The sequence below is a fragment of the Pithys albifrons genome, chromosome 5, assembly GCF_047495875.1.
Source record: "Pithys albifrons albifrons isolate INPA30051 chromosome 5, PitAlb_v1, whole genome shotgun sequence".
Taxonomy (NCBI): Eukaryota; Metazoa; Chordata; class Aves; order Passeriformes; family Thamnophilidae; genus Pithys; species Pithys albifrons.
This window is the reverse complement of record NC_092462.1, coordinates 37,747,336-37,765,434: the sequence shown is the minus strand read 5'-3', so window position 1 is coordinate 37,765,434 and position 18,099 is coordinate 37,747,336. Positions and strand designations below refer to the sequence as shown.

Sequence of the window (18,099 nt, the reverse complement as noted above, 5' to 3'; positions counted from 1 at the left end):
CAGCAACACCCTAAGACATCTCCAGACAAAAATATTTAGCTTTTTTATCTGCATTTGATTGTCAGAATCTGTTTTATAAATCTACTATGCTTGTTTACAGCTTGTTTTACTTTTGCTGTGAACTGCTAAACAACTTCACTAACAGAGTGTTTTGATACATGTATTCTTTTCAGTTTGGGGGTGGTGGTGGTGTGTGTGGCAGCAACAAATATGCATAAGCTTTGCAGATCTTGAGTGACAGATAAGAAGAACATAGAAAATTGAGGTCATGATATTACACAGTGTGCAGTACGCTAATGATTATTTGTTGATGGGGAGGCAGAACAAAGTTTTTGACAGGTTTCTCATTTAATAAAGCATATGCAATCCTCATGCCAGGCCACAGCTCTCTAAAGAGCTATCTAGATTGGTCAGGTATTACATAGCTGGCTGAAGCTGTGTGCTGAAACTCACTGCTAAAAGATAAAGTGAGGTGAAATCCCAAGGGAAAGTAAAATGCTTGCTATGAGGATCATTTGTTAAGAGCAAACATAAGTTGAAACAGCCTGAAAGGAAATCCACAGCATGATTTCAGCTATGCCTGATTTGTCTAGAAGCTCTGTTCTCTTCCTAATTCCAGTGCCCATATCCCTTGTGCTGGTGCTGTGGGATAGGATGGGAAAATCTGTCAATCTTTAATGCAGTATCTGCACAAGGAGAAATTCTCCTTTGATTAATAAAGGGCTCTTGCAATCATTTATACAATCACACTTGGGCTTTGTAGGGCTCATTCCTTTGTGAACCACATCTCCTGCATGCTCCTTTAAACAGCACACGATGGAAAAGGATTTAGTAAAAACCTTCATGGAAACTACTTAGTAGTTAGCAGTACTGCTTTTGGCAGTGGGGATAATACCTACAGATATTCTTGAGTGTGTTATTCATGATATATTTGAACTAGAGGGAAATTTTAGATAAAATACTCCTAAGGTGTAGACTATAATCTTTAGATGATATAAAATTTAGAGGATTATGCAAAGACAGCTGAAATATCCAGGCCACTCCTGTGCATACTTCCCTAGAATTATTTTGGCTAACAGCTCTGTTTGGGGCATTTTACTTAGAACACAAGTGATATTTATCAAAGGGATTGTCACAATGAAGATTAATCTGTCCTTGATTTTCTTTTTCTGGCTTGGATGAGAGAAAGAGAATATTTTTAGGCTTAAAACAACACACAATTTTCATGGGTCAGGGACAAAACTCTCTACCTTGCTACTTATTGAGATAGCCCCAGACACAAAAACATACATGTGCCCTTGAGCCCTTGGCAGCCTCGATGCAATTTAAAGAATATTGTACTGGAAGGAAGCTGTGAATCTGAGGATTCAGTTTCTTTTAGTGATAAATATATGCCAAAAAATTATTTATGCATTGTGTTTTGGACTGACACAACACAGAAAAAACTTTCCATTATTTGAATGGAAAGATGTACCAGTTCAAAGGTAAACTGGCAGTAGAAATGAACCCAAGTTCCCAAGTTGAAAAGACAAGTCAGAGCTACAATGTAACAAAAATATTACAAAAAATACAATGATACAGAGAAAACCTGGTTTTTAACCCACAAAATTCAGATATATAACCCGGCACCCTGAGGCATGAACAGAATGGTGTTTGTTAGCCCCTGTGCTAAACACCATGTGGCACCATGTGTAAAGTAAAAGAAAAGAAAACCTGTTGATGAGGATGATGGTTGCAGTCTTGAGAGTGGCAGTCACAGTCCTGCTGAGGTTCTGGTCCTCCTCTGGATCTGACAAGTGGTACCAGAATTCCCCAGATCCGAATATTATATATTCTTAGGTTCAGGTGAGAATGCCTAATACCTCCTCCCAGGGTGGGAGTTTCATAATGGGTGATTTAAGTCTGTGAGTCATGGCATGGTTTTGGAATAATTAATGGTCTAGGTCCTTGCAACTGCCTGTTGTGCCAGTCCCTTAAGGTCCATTAGCAGACATGACCCCTCAGGCTGGGGGTGAAGGTGCTAATGCCTCCCTGGAGGGGAGTTATCACACACTGGTATGAAAACAAAGAAACACTCCCCTGTCTCTCGGGGTTCTCTAACACTCAGTTTGTAGCCTGAGTTGTCAGGTGTGTCCTGGGCAGCTGCTGCAAATGATCAGTTATTAACAGTTCATGAGAAATGACATAAAGGGTTTAGAAGACACAGTTTTGGTTACACCCACACAGTGATAAGCTGGTCCCAGCCACTCTAACTAGGACAGAAGGATAAGACCCACCACTAAATCTTTCCCCATGAGATATAGGATGGTCAATCTGTGCATGGGCAGAGATATAATTTTTATAAACTGGGAATGTTTTTCAGCAATATTTCATGAGTGATTTATTGAAATCAAGCTAAAATACAGGGAGGCTGCAGGCTGTGCCTACCTGATGGTTCTAAGCACTCACAGTACAACTATGAACACCAGTTAAGTATTAAAGCATGCAAGATACTAGTAGTTCAAATAGAAATCATTGCATTTTGCTCCTACAGGTCATGCATGAGACAGCATGTTCTCTAATCAGATACTATGTGCTGTAATAGAAAAAACCCCCAGAGAATGAGCTTTGAATTTCTTGAGTTGTGTGTGACTTTTGCAGGGGATATCATAAAAGAAGCAGTTTAATTCAAGCAGTCCAAATATCTGGATGGGGAAACTCTGATACTACACAGACTTATACTGGGGGAAGATATTAATCTCACAATTTAGTTAATACAATTTTTGTCCCCACCACTAATCCCATTATGGAATTGCATGTCACAGTGTCTGCACTGATGCTCCTTTAAGGCAAATCCTTCTTTCTGCCTAGGCAGCTGTGAGGCAGGCAGTACAGGGGGCCTCTTTTTCTGCTGCTGTTAGTACAGTTAGCCCTGCCCTGTGGTGCTGAAACCAAGGATAACTCCCCCTTAAAGTAAGAAATTAATTCTTTTATTCATAACACATTTTCATTATTAAGAAAAAATATGATTCATAAAATATTTCCCTATGGCAATAGGCAGACTTCAATATTAATACCATTTTATTAAAAAAATTCTTCTAAAACAGAAAAGATTAAACTCAAGCATGAATAAGTACTAGTGCCTGGAAGCTACATCTGTGCCCTTCATCTCCCATCTTTTGACATACTGTGAACATCTCTAGAAAGTTATAGAACATTTTCTCTTGAGCAAAAAAGCCTCTCATGGATATGGATGTGTTCAGTAGTCTTTGAGAAATGTCTAGAGGTCTTGCAATTTCTCACTCTCATAGCTCCAAGCTGGCTGTATTCCACAACCTGATTTTAGACAATAATCAGACAGTCACTCAAGTCATTGTTATTCAGTCCTTTTGCCTCAGAAAACATTCCTTCCATGAGATTTGGCCTATTTTGCTGACTGGTAAGAAAAAGTACATTCAAATTGGTCCTCATAAAAACTATGACTGACAACACTGTGCAGTTTGAGAACTGCAACCCTTAGGTTATTCCTAGGTTCTTTTGAATCAGCATGAAACATGCTTCAGTGCTGAGACGTCCAACCCCATAATTTGAAGCTTCTATTTTATTCTTGGCAATCTTATCTCTGAAAGGTAAAATAACTACATTAATTGCACATCTCATTTCAGAAAAATAAAGAAACATTAATTTTCCATTGTAATGGTTTACTGGAAACTGGTTCACAGGGAATGAAGAGACTGATAACAAATGAAAATAAGAAACAGTAACACCCAGTTACTCACCCGTGCTAAACTGGTTCCAGAAGGGACTTTATATGGGACATACTTCCTGTAGATATGTCCAACTCGAGAGCATGGAACATCATACATGCCACCTCCACACATCCACACCTGGAAAGGAGACAGAAATCAAGTTAAAGAATGATTCCTGGAAATAACTGAGGCAAAAATGTTTTAATTAATGTGTATGTGAAAATGACACATCATTCTGTACTGACCCCTCCCACAATTATGGTGGCCTCTTGGTATGCTGGTAGGTGGGATTTATTAACTCTCCTAGGTGGAATCTCACTATGCAAAAGCAGAGAATGTTCATGATAAAATTATAAAGCATATTTAGAATAGAATAGAATGGTTAGAGTTGGAAGGGACTTTAAATCATCTAGTTCCAACTCAATCCGATAGCTATCAATGGTACTCCTGCAACCTAATCAAGACATTATTGTGTCTGCTGTTTAAAACCTAAGAGATCAAAATTTCAAAAGAAGGCTATGTGATTAAACTAAACCATCAATCAGAAGTAGTATTTTTTTTCCAAAACTCATGGCTTGTATTTTGAATAGTGAATACAGAGCTCAAATATTAAGATGCTCTTAATTTTGTAAAGATGGTTTTCATTTTGTACAGGAAAAGGAACAAAAATCAATTTCCTTCTGATCTAATTTATGTAGGCAGAGAAAGAACAGGCCACTATGTTTCATCATTAACACTTTAAAACTGAAAGAGACAGAACCATCTGGATTACACAGGTCTGATGCTTCAGGTCTGAACAACCAAAACTCAGTCAAAACTGATGGGAGCTGTAAGCAAGTACTTTGCAGCCCTAAAAATCACACTGCATCCTGATGGGCAGTAAGCAATGAATTCTTCATAATTCTTCACCTAGGATGACTAGGCTTTATTAAGTGTATGTGAGAGCAAGGTTGTGTGCCATATCAGACCAGTGGCAATCATGCCAACCAATGAACATGATTTTCTATGCTCCAGCAATGTAGAGCTACTGAACTTTAACATGGCTATTAGATGACTTATGTAGCATCCTGACTACATTCATAACTTTCTTATATCAAAAAAGCAATCTGACTTTGCAAGTCAGGGAAATGTAAGACAATAACCCCTCAAGCAGAACCTTTTGAGTATCCTAAAACCAACCACACAACAGGAATTTAATTCAGAATGAAAACATCAGTATTATAAAACCTATTTCCTGATCCTGTATGATTAATTTTTTCCCCTCACAAATTTAGAGCAGAATGACTTTTATTCCACATAAGGGACACATGGTCTCAGCTTTCAGCCTTCAGAGTGAAAACCAAAAAAAATCCCAACCCCCTCCCACTCAATTTAAAAGGTAACCACATGAAAGCTGAGAAAGAGGAAGGGTTTTTCCTTTCCATGTCTCTTCATGTGGATATACATAAAGATGCTTCATTAAACATCTCCATGAATCTGGGTGAGAATTTAGGTCTGTGCCCTATATATACAAGGGAATTTTAGCTGTATTTGATGCACTCTGAAGCAAAATGGTGGGAAATAAGTTTGTGCCTGAGACTAAAGCAGAGAAGAACATAAGCAACTGAAAGTTTCAGCAATAATTTTCATACAGAAAGGAATTAACCCATAAGTTAACATGCTCTGAGTTAAAACAATAGTAACCAGACCCTTAAAAAAAGGTATTGGAAAATATGATGTGATCACATATACTTGACATTGTGCATGAAGCCTGAAGAGAGCAAAGTGTATTATATTTTGTATTCCATCTCTTTTGTTCTGCTCACCTGCTATTCATACTGTGAATGGAGAAAACAGATTAGAGGGAAGGCTTGAACTGTAAAGCGATTTAGGTAGTTGCTTCTTATGGTTTATTTGTGTAATAGCACTTAGTTGATAGCCACAGCATCCAGATGAGATCTGGTAATGAAATGCTTGAGGATCTAAGTTCATTGCAGGACAAAGCTAAATACACTAGTGTAAATATTCAAGGAAGGTTTGAAACCAGCAAAAGTGAGGCTTTGTCCTTAAATTCCATGGACATGCTTGTGCAGTCGGGTAAAGCTGAGAGCCAGTCAAGAAGCTGCTGCTTACTACCTCCCATCACAGAATTAACTAAGGCATAAAGCTCTGTATAGGTACTTCTGGTACACAGTAGCATCTCAGCAGAGGAGACAAATTTGCAGGTCAGTAGTACAGTGTAGTAAAGACAGCTGTCCTGGGTACCACTCTGCCAAATGGAAGCCTGTACGCTGATGGAATGAAGAGTATTTCAGTACCTGTTTCTGCGATGAGGACATGTCATCTGGTCTCCTAGTGAGCACAGTCCTCAGGGAGGAGATTTACTGGTGGGTTGGGAATGGAGACTCAAATGAATGCTCTGCCTCCATGCCAAAATAGCTCATTACTGCCCAGAGCAATCTTGCATGTAGTCAGGCCATGTAGACATGAAGATCACTTGCTTTAAAAAAAACACATTTTGTAAAATTTGCCTCTTAAATAAATCTTGAAATCCTCACCTGTTTCATCTCATGTCACCCAATTCACTGGAAAACATGTGCATAAACATAGGAAAATAACAAAAAAATTATAGTGTTAAAATACTGTTGCTCACCTTTCTAACAGTACTCCATTTGTATGTTACATCACTTGTACCTTTTTTGGTGGGAACCTTCTCTCTGTGGCTGTCTTCAAACAACCCAGTGCACCAATGGCAGTGGAGACCTACACTTAGCATTTGTTCTTGGCTTTTAAATAAAGGTGTCATTTCAAAGGCTAGACAAGTTATTACAGTGACTAATCAAAGCTTCATAGCCTTTAAAAAGTGGACAGCATAGCAGTTTGACTCAAAGGCTAACCCCAGAACAAATTTAAAAGACAAGAAAGCAGAAACTGTATAAATGTAGGCCAGTATTACATTAATTGAGGCAATGAGAGCTGAAGTAGACATATACTGCATTTCCTCTAAAGCAGTAGGATAGCAGTTAAAAAGAGGAGAAAAGGAAACAAAAAAAAATAACCCAGTCAGATATGCTGAGGCAATAATAAGTGGGAGGAAATAACACAGTGTTAGGCTTATATTTGATAGATATAAAACCTGAAAATGCTGTGCTGTACCTGAGGTACACTGTGCAGGATAATCGAAATGAATCTTGGGCTGTCTTGAAGGACATTTAGCAGCTGTTCCTGTTTATCTTTCAGCATCAGAGTGATATTAAAAGCATTTTTTATATTTTCCTGGGAAGATCAATTCTGGCAACTTTGTCTTTAAAATGTGCATTTTTATGTCACATGCACTAAATGCGAGAAATTGGAGAATGACTTCTGTGTTAAATATTACAGACCTCCAGTGTAGCATGAAAAGAATTCAAGTGGTGTGGGACATTTGGCAAAATGATATCAGAAGCAATGAAATTCTCAGGATGGCTAATGTCTTCTTCTCACAAAAGCAATGAATCTGGTGTGCAGCTGAAGTATAAAAAATGAAGACAAAACCAACATAATGCAATTCCAGCTTGGAAAGATAGAAAATAAAAAAGAGTAGTTTATATGTCAGCTAGAGACTACCTCACAATTTATCTTTGTAAAGGTTCTTCCGACAGAATGTTGCAAAACACTTTATAGGGATGGTTTAAAGCAAAAGGGAGGCATTAATACAAGCTTTAAAAGAAATTAAGCTGTGGTTATGTGGCTTTGTTCCTGACTGGAGCTTAAATGTCACAGATACATATTTTGGCTCTGTTCTACTGTTCCTGTGGGATTTTGGGTGAATCACCCTCTTTTCACATCACTTCTTTGTCTTTAACATTGAATTCTGCCTTCTCTCGTGGTTTCCCGTCCTGCCACCTTATCTCTGGTTTATGAGTGACCTAGCCTGGAGACTATCTGGAAAATATAAGTACTGTGCATGCGAGTCTGAGACTCCAATCCATGTCTTACACTGTAATCATAATTACTGTAGTAAGAGACTCATGAGTTTTGAGCAGTGGGGAATGTGTTGCTGTGGAACAGGAACATAAACATACAGCAAATTATGCAAAGGATTTAAAAGGTATTGAATGGACTTTGGATCAGTTTCAAAACTAATTAAGAAATAACTGCTGTTGAGAGTAACAAGACAGACAACAGTGGGAGGCACTGAAATGGACAGAAAAAACACACAGTAAATTGGTGGAAGAGGAATCTAAAGTATTTAACGCTAAGGCAACAGCTTGGTACTGTCCACATTTCTGCAAGAGGGATGGGCTACAAATAGGAGAAATGTATTACAACAATGAGGCTGAAAAAGTTGTAGAAAATAAGGATATAGAAACCTTATGGGATTTTTCAGTCACTCTTCTTGAAACAGAAGCCAAAAGAACGGGTTTGGCAGTTGTAGAAAAGGAGAAAGACAAATATATTCCTGTGAACTTTTACAGGTAGTGAGAATGTTCAGCTAAATGAAAAAAGAAATTGAAAAATAGAATAACTGACTGCAAATCTACAGTCAATGTGTTCACAAACTGCAGAACCATTTACTGGAGGTGCATAGGACTTCCTGTCAGAGATATTAAAACCATACTATGTAAACTGGGAACTGATGACTGTGGACATTTCAACAATACTCATTGGCACCTCTAAAATTCTGAGAAAACTGGTAATTCATGTTTGTCAGTACTTCATATAGATTACAACTGCATTGATAAGTGGCAATGCTCCCCCACTCCCCATGTCCTGCCAAGACTGATAGCTGTGGAGGGAATTAATAAAGATTATTATGATAATGATGATGAAGAAAGGGATTAATGAATTTGGAGGTGTATTTCGGAAAACAGGGATTAAGATTATCTGGAAGATGTGTTGTCATGGATAAGCATAGAACAACTCTAGATACAGGTGACTAGCTTCAATAGGCTAGGGGATCATCATTGGCATTTTTGTTAAGGTATGATTTATGATGCCTACGGAATGTCCAGGGCAAAGGATTGTACTCAGTTTATGCAGTAAGGTTTTAGTAGCAGAGTGGCTACAGGAGTGGCTTCTGTGAGAAGATGCCAGAAGCTTTCCCCATGTCACAGAGCCAATGGCAGCTGGCTCCAAGATGGACCTGCTGCTAGCCAAGGCCACCAGTGATGGTGGTAACACCTTCAGGATAACATATTTAAGAAGGGAAAAGTTACCGTGCAATTTTAGCCAGAGACAGGACTGAGAATATGTGCGAGCAACAGCCCTGCAGACACCAAGGTCAGTGCAGAAGGAGGAGGAGGGGGTGCTCCAGATGCTGGAGCAGAGATTTCCCTGCAGCCCATGGTGATGCATACAATGGGGAGGCAGGTTGTGCCCCTGCACCCCATGGAGTTCCATGGTGGAGCAAACATACACCACCAGCCCCTGGAGGATCCCATGCTGCAGCATGGGAAGAGTGTGAGTAGTTTTCCTCCTGAGAAGGAAGGAATAGCAGAGTTAATGTGTGATGAACTGACTGCAGCTCCCTGTCCCCATCTTCCTGAAGGCAAGGAGGTAGAGAAAATAAGGCGTGAATTTGAGCCCAGTAAGAAGAGACGGGTGGGGAGAATGTAATTTAAGAGTTGAGTTTATTTCTCATTGCCCTACTCAGTAATAAACTAATTGCCCTACTTGGTAATAAACTAATTTTTCCCCAAGTCAAGGTAGTTTTGCTTGAGACAGTGACTGGTGAGTGATCTCTCCCTGCCCTTATCTTCCCTGACAAGGCTTTTGTTATATTTTCTCTCCCGTGCCCGAGTGAGGAGGGGAGTGACAGAGAAGCTTTGCTGGTATCTGACATAGATACCCAAGGTCAATCTACTATGGGAACTACAGGAAACACAAGAAATTAGTATCTTTCACAACTCTGCCTTTTGGTGATTACTACATAAACTGTGCCTGTCTAAGAGATTTAAATCTAGCATTTCCTGAAGAGTGGCTTCACTTGTTATTGAGAAGAGACACTATTAATCAGGTGAGTTCCAGGGCTTTGCCAGCTTTCACAAGTCTAGCACGCACTGAACAGTATCATCAACAAGATCTCATACATCTTTTTAATAACAAAATCGATCCTGATGCTCCCCCTCAAAAAAAAATCCTGCACATTTTCTTATGTAAATTTACCTTAAGAAACTATTTAATAAAGACATCACATTTTGAGACACGGTTTGTGGCTGTGTCACCATCCACTGAATGTGTACGTGTGCACTCTGATTTGGAAACATGAGTTAATCAGCATGGCACACTATGCGATGCTTGCTGTTGTCCTCTGCAGTGATTTAGCAAGCAAGAAGAGAACAAAAGAGAAACACGCCGGTTTTTATAATTGAGGAAATAAAGATCAAGCAAATTTTTAAGCAGCAACTCTTTTTTTAACCTGCCTTACTGTGTTCCTGACACAGCACCTGAAATAGATACGGATAAAGTTTGAGGAAGCTTCTTACAAATGGCACAATTGCAAATGTCACAGAAACATGATAAAGCACACTATATTTTGGAGATACTTACTGAATGTACAATGAGATAATGCAACCTTCCTCCCATAACAAGAAGCCTAGGTGACCATGGTGATCCATGTGACCACACCAGGTCACAACTAATGAAATAGCTGGAGACAAATGTCAAAATTGACACTTTCTCTCCAAGCTTTCCAGCCTGAATACCTCACCTAAATCTGGTTCAACCTCCATTTCTCCTACTAATTTAATTTTTAATTGGTCTTTGAATTCTGTCTTAGTGTGTTGAACTCATAAAGCATTATGGCTATTATTAGGAATTCCTTTGGACTTGCATGATGGCACCCAGGATGAGACTTCAAGTCATTGCATGTCTGGGTTTTGCAAAATGCAGCAGAAGATTACAGAGAGCAGTGTAGTTGATATTAAGCTCACGATGAAGAAGCTAATAATTCCTTAAGTCACAGGACTGTAGACAAACTATTTTATTGAGTCTTGACTAGTATAGATCTAGCCATCATACTTTTCAGAAAGATCCAATTTTTCTGGCTCTCTAAGCAGGATGCTGTGCTCCTGTAAGACCTAACATCTGATCACAGAACAATGCAAGCTATCTGTAGTGAGTTACCAGTGGCACTATAGTAATGTTTTTAGTGTGGAATTATGCTAAAACCAGCCTGGTTTGACAAACTTCAAACACACATCCTGCTTTTGAAGCAGGATTTGATAGATAAACTAATAGTTGGCCTGTAAATAAGTGACTAGCAGCCAATCACTTTATAAGTATAAAAGCCCAATCCAACTTTCATATGGCAGATTCTTCCCCATACTTTCCTGAAGCATGTGGAGCTTTGCCCATGAAGCAGAGACGTCTGCTCATGGTTACTCCACAGAAGAGGAAGAGAGATCTGCCTGATACCATCATATGGTGAGTTGCATCAATCTCTACTTAATGATTGGTTCTTTTTGCTAGCTTTGACACAATTGCTTTAATAGAAAAGCTTTGATACACTATACTATTTTATGCTCTAATACTCTACTAGTGGATTTTTAGCTTTTACATTAAAAATAGTAATAAGTAGCATAGTAAATATTTCTGATTAAGATCTTTCATCTGTTCCCTTGTCTGTTCATTTGTCATAATAAATAATTAATTTTATATAAATATATCTGATTTGTCATCATTAAAACCTGCAGGACAAAGTGATTTAATCACATGTCTATAATTCCTTAAATTTAAACCATTGACAAAATCTGAGGTTAAGATCGGATCCAGCTGCACCCAGGCACCTCTCTGACAAGGAGTTTAGAAAGCAAGGGAATCCTTTCTGCACCTCATGACACAACATCAGGGCTTCTTTAATAAACATTGTCTAAAAGCCTTCCACTCCTCCCATCACTTTGCAATCATGGTTTCTCATTTGCTTTGCAGCAAATGCTCCTGTAACTTGACTTGTTGGGATGGCTGCAGGTGTCTCTGCTACAGAAACAAGGAGGCTTTTGGTTGAGAAGATGCTTTTTCTTAATAGGATATCCATTTTTAAGTGATCTTTTCCCTACATAATGTATGAATGGTTCTGTGCAGTCAAGTTGCATTCCAACATCTAGGCAATTCTCCAAATAACTTATTCTACATTTGCCACCACTGGATCTCAACACACAAACTTGATATTTGACACACATACTTGTGAAAAATCTCCCTAAACATACCTGAAAGCTTTCCTTTGCAGCAAAACATTGGCAGTGCTAATTAAAAACATGCCACCACCTACCTGGATTCTAAAGTACCTGAATATACTGCTAAAATGTTAAACAGAAGAGTTCCAGTAGTATGTCAATCCATAGAGCTTACAATGCATCACTGAGGATCGGAAATGGTCTGTAAACACTTCTCACCCCAGAGATTTAATGTTCAAGATGGATCAGACACTACTTCACTTCAGGAAGTACATGATGATTTTTGCTCTGACACACATCCCTCCATAACTGCATCACTGTATTTGAATTCACTACAAGAATCTCCTGTCTGACATGATGAGGGTCATGTCATCAGAATAGTCTCCATTTGTAGCAGATAGATTGTTTATTTATTTTCTCTTATAATGCAGCTTTTGTACAAATGAATCTCAAAGTTAAAAACAAGATACCTGAAGAACATAAAAGGAAGACTGTGTCTGTCTCTGAGGTTAAAGATCAGTATAAAACAGTCCTCTATATGCAAACTTCACACAATTATGGGACATTTTGGATCCACTTCTCTTTAAAACTTCTTAATGAAAAGCAGACATACTTTTACAAAATACTTAAGAATTAGTTGAATCAAATTAAAATTGTGTAAGAATACCTAACTATCTGGTGATTAGAGATGTTCTTGAGGCATGATATTCCAAATAATTATTTTCCAAGCAAATTAATGTAAGACGTGGCCATCAACACAGGGCACACTCATCCTACAACAATTCCACAGGTCATAGATGTAACACACTAAGAATAAGTAAACTGTAGTTTCAGATTCACTCAAGTAACCATGGAAACAACCAATCTGATTGTTAGGCTTTGTCACTGACTTTCACTGACTTTGTAACCCTTTGCCAAGTCCACCATCTTGCCAAGTTTTGTGAATAAACCTGGTAAATTGAACTGTTTGACTAACTTGTTTTGAAATCTGTCATGGATTTTTTTTCTCTCCCTACCAATGGGGAGGTTTGGGGAGCTATGCCCCTGCCCCCAAAACCTGCCCTTGGAGCCAGTTAACAACAGGGTGGTCAACTGCTTTGCATTCCAACTTGGTCGATGGAGAGGTGGAGTGGGGTGGGGGATGGGGATAGAGAGGTTCTCTCCATTTTTTTTTCTTGTTGCCACACCTTGCTGCTTTTGGCTGCGGTGTGGGCCAGAGCCCTGTTTCCTGGGTGGGTGGAGGCATTTGGCACTCTCTTGCTTCGGGCCCCTATTGGCGCTGTGTACCCAGTGTGGTGCTGTCCAGAGAGAGCCATCACCACTGCTTGGGATTTGCTGTGGATTTTTTTTCCGAGGGCCAGTTTTTATCTACAGAGAAGTGGCAGATCACCACCACCATACCCTAACCCCAGCGCTTTGTCTTTGAGAAGACAAGGAGGAGTCTCTGAGCTGCCCATGCAAAAGATTCCCCCCCCCCTCTTTGGAGCCCCCATTCTCGTGTGGGTCACCAGAGACGGAGCCAGTGCCTCTCCCTGCCCCTTTGTCTTTGCTTTGCTGGAAAACCAGGGAGAGACCCTTGTGGCCAAGGCCAGCCGAGGCACAGCATCTCCCCTTGCTGTCTGTAAATGTAACTGCACCAAAAGGAGCAAAGACAAAACTCAATTTGTGTAAAGGTTTTGGTTTAACAGTGTTGCTGTTTGTTCTGTTCTGAGGGGTTTTTTTTGTTATATATATTTGTAGATAAGAACTGTTGTCTTTTTCTACACATCTTTTGATTAAAGTATATCAATTTCAAAGGTTGTGTTTTTTTGGGAAAGAGGCTCCCTGCGTAGATCAAACTGACATCCAGTTTTCTTCTAAACTAGGACACTTGTCCTCATGTAAACAAGTTTTAAGATGACTGAATCTATAGCTACAGTAAAAACTGTTGAAACAGAAACCTTTCCCAAGCTGATAGTGGCGATTCTGATATAATAAACTCCAGTCCTTTCTGTTTCTCCCTTCTGCCAACCATGATTTTTCTCCCATTGTTTCGTATTCCAAATCAAACAGCAGTCTTCTTTTTAAAACATACATCTGTTAAATCCTTCCAAGAGGAAGTTACTCCTATTTGACACTCATCATTAAAGGCTATTTTTTTCTTCATTTAACACCAGTAAGTAAGGACAGAGATCCTAAGAACATTATATAGTAATGACATGGATTCAGAGCTATGACTGAAATGAGACCAAATGTGACACAGCTGCCTTAAAAGAAAAAAAAATCCGTCACTTGAACAAAACACACTGGGACAATTTGGTATCTCAATTTCCAGTTGAGTTACCATGGTTTCTAAACAAAGTCTGGAGAGCACTACAAGTATATTCTTTGTGATGATGAATAAAAGGAGTATTTGAAATAGGATAATAAAATCATGGGTAATCTGTTCAGACCATTGTGATAGCTGCAAGTAACTACTTGTATTTGCCTCTGCAACAATCTAAATGGACAGGAGGTAAATCAATATATTCTAAATATATGGTCTAGATATTGGGTTTCCCCTGCCTTCCAGTTTTATTTTGATGAGGTATAAAAATGATTTGGAGAAACACGAGAGTAAGCTGGTTAATGCAAAACATTTTGCTGTTCTCAGTAACTCCTGCAAAGACAGCCTAGAAGCCCAGTGTCAGGTCACACTGTATGGTTTGCCTCAGCACTGTTGTTTTAATTGCTGTTGAAACTCAGATTTAGCAAGATGTATGATATTAGTCATGGCTGACACACTGAATTTATTTACAGAGCTTTAAACTGACAGAGCTTGGAAGTACCTGAAGCTAAATTCGAATTATAAGTCACTTCCAAGCTATATCCAACGTTTGACTCAATTCATCTATGTCATGAAATTCTATCAAGGAATTGAAAAACTTTTCATGTAGGGACCATGAGGCAAAGTTCTTATGTCTTTGGGTACACAGGAAAAAAATAAACTCAGTTTTCAAAATTAGTCTTGTTAGTCCTCATCGAACTAATAAAAATGCCTGTTTTACATGCAGAAAGTAACGAGACACTCAACTCAAGATGTAAATACCAAGTAACTGATTTGAATACACATGGCCATATAGAGGATATGAGGGTATATCATGGGTTGCACTTAACCTGAGAACTTGAAAACTCTCCATATATCATTACAATAATTTATATGCAATTGAAAAAAAATCTGCTTTTGAACAGCTGGTTTGCAGATAACAGCTCATAGCAGCTGAGCTGCTCTAGTGATCTACTGCTACAGAAAGGGGTCTTTCTTCCTATGACTTTCCATTTGCATCCATTTCCCTGAGCTGACTCCAGGGAATCCTGTCCCCAGTGATGATTAGACTTGTTGATCTGGGCAGGAAATGATGTTCTTTTCTTTTTTTGCTGGGATAGTTCTCTGTTGGCTTATTGAGCAGAGCTCAAACTTGAGCAGAAAGTAAACACACTGCCTGCAAAAAGGTAAGTGGACAAGACTTGATGAAAGGAACAAGGTAGAACTTCATTCCTAAATGGTCATATGGCACCAGATTTTTAGAGGGAACTGCATTCAGGGTGATTTTTTATGGCTTCTGGAGCATATATTTATTACATAATTCTTTGTGAAACTAGTGGAAATTCCTAACAAAAAGAAGTATTGTATTATATTATTTTAATTAACAGACAAAAGCCAGTATGAATGAAAGCACCATGGTAACTTCAAGTATTCTGTAAGATGACCTGATGACTTACCTTAAAGGAGATTTCATACTGCTCTCCTCCCCATATTTCTAATCCTGGATCGTAGCCTCCCAGCTCCCAAAACCACTTCCGGTTAACAGCAAATAGACCTCCAGCCATTACAGGAGACCTGAAGGATGAATAAAACAACACAAACAATAATGAAGATGTTTGGACCATGTGTGCATGTGCCTCTGTGTTTCAGTGAACATTGTTTGAATTGCGAAGCTGCAGAAGGTGTAGCCAAACAGTAGCATAAGCAAACATTTACCTTTATTAACCCAAAAATGGACTCTAGATGAGAAATAGGCAATATGATGGATCTTGAGCATGATAGACAGTCATGCACAAATTCCTTGTATTTAAAAAAAAAAGTTCTGTTCATTGCTAAATAAACTCACATAACAGAGAAAGGATGGACTCTGGAAACCTGCCAAAATACTGAGTGTCAGTACTCTATGTGAAGTAACTTTCATCTGCAAGTTAGCAAAAGCTCTCAATTCATTTCAGTCTCATAAGTGCTGACTAGAGAAAGGTAGAAAGGTGACAGAATATGGCTACAGAGTAGCTGTTGGAAGTTAGACATCTGCTTTTCTAAGAATTTAAAATTCCCTCAAGTGTGTCTCAAAGTGGTAATTTAACTTAAGAGACAAACAATTTGCTATGCTTCCCAAGTTTCCATTGATTCCATGAATAAACTTATGGAATTGACTTGAATTAACTCACTTTTTTCACAGACAATATAGAAAATAAATGAGATATTTAAAGTTAGTGTTAGAGAATATTGATGAAAAGCACATTGTAAATTTATAAGCAGGAATTTGTATTGGAAAATAAGCCTTTTTCCCCTCTTTTTTTCTTTCACTACCGAGAGGAGACCATGCTTCTAATGCAGTAAATCCATCAATAGCTTTCGAGATTCAAATGCTGCTCACTGATTGCTTGAAATTGTGGTGGAAGTGGAATACAAAGGAATCTATGCTGAACAGGAGGGACACAACAGGCTGAAGAGAGTCCAACCCAACTATGCAGCCTTATGAGTTTTAGAACAAGGAGGCTAGAAAGAACACATTCAGCCTGATGGCTTGTCAGAGACAGAAAAGATACAGTGCATGGAGACCTGGATGGCTTCCAGGCAACACTTCCTTACCAGAGAATGACTTGAAACTGGATCCCATGCTTTGTGCCTTGTAACACTGAAGCCCAAGGGAAAATTATTCCACCCTGGGGAATTTTTATTTTTAATTATTACTGGTGGTTTGTTTGGGGCTATCGAAGCAGATAGTATCATCCCTGAAACCCTCATTGGAAAATAAAAACTTCCCCTTTCAGGATTTGGCAGAGAACTTGGGACTGGTAGGTATTTCAGAAATTCATGCACAAGTTAGAAGTTTACTGAAGAGGACATCATGTTAGTGAAACATTCTGCCATATTTTCTGTGCCTTAACACTTTTTTATGTTGCTGGCTTTTATCCAAGCCAGTAGAGTCAATAAAATAGCAAGCAGACAGCTGAGTGGTCTCTGCTATCATTAGGAGGCCAGTGAATTCCCATGCATGAATGATAGAAAATGATCCTCTCATTTGCATTCATGATAACATGAGGTTTTTTCCTTCAATTCTGTAAGATTGCTTTAAAGAAATAAAATTAAACTACCCATTTTCAGGACTGGGGAGCTCTAGCAGACTAATTTAATTTTCCTTTAGAGATTATACTTTTAAAAGGACACAGAAGCTTTGTGAAACAAAGCTTTGTGAAAAAAATACTCAAACGGGCAAGGCTGTGCACTGTAACATACACCAAATGCTAATACTTTACTTTTATTGACATTTCATATCCCAAATATTGACTGTATTTCCACATATGAATAAATTCAAATGGAGATTTTATTAGAAATCTTCCCCTGAGGACTCTAACTACTACAATACATTTTCAATTCCTATCGAAGTAGATCTAATTACAATATGTCCTTTGTGACTTCAGGTCCTAAATAATCAAAACACAATGTCCTTTTATAAAGATGGACTTGTATGAGGAATGCTTATAACCCAATTGCTACTGGCAGAAGAAATGAAGTCCCAGAAATCACAGGGAAAATGCAGGATTTCTCTAATTCTCATAGATACAATATTTCCTGAGCATTTCTCTCAACACAGTCAATCGCCTATAAAAGGCAATCCATACAGGTGAATCAGATGGAAGATAAAAAAAATGACTTAAGATTGCAGAAGAATTGGCAAATACTTACAAACTGCATTTGAATCTACAGATTTTTCCAGTGATAAATACTGAGTAAAGAAACCCCTTATTAATTACAATTGAAAAGTTCAAAACATGTATTACAACTAACAAAACTACCCAATGACTGGAACAGTAACAAACTAAGAGCTTTTGTACTTCTTAAAAAAAGAAGAAATTGAATGTAATGTTGCTCCATTAATTCCTATTCCACAAGTTGTTCTGACGTTTGTTGTTTTGCAGGAAGAGCAATGGAGAGGAAAAACAGG

At 38.5% G+C, this 18,099-nt stretch overlaps 1 protein-coding gene across 2 annotated transcripts in view; it reads right to left on the bottom strand.

Annotated features, from left to right (window-relative positions):
- The window catches only part of GALNTL6 (polypeptide N-acetylgalactosaminyltransferase like 6), a 471,710-nt gene that overhangs the window by 36,047 nt on the left and 417,564 nt on the right, over positions 1-18,099 (bottom strand). For both annotated transcript variants that reach the window (XM_071556243.1, XM_071556244.1), the window contains 2 exons: positions 15,605-15,722; positions 3,759-3,866 (listed from right to left, as the gene is read on the bottom strand). In XM_071556243.1, the coding sequence (XP_071412344.1) occupies positions 3,759-3,866; positions 15,605-15,722 (226 nt within the window). The remainder of the gene's footprint in view (positions 1-3,758; positions 3,867-15,604; positions 15,723-18,099) is intronic.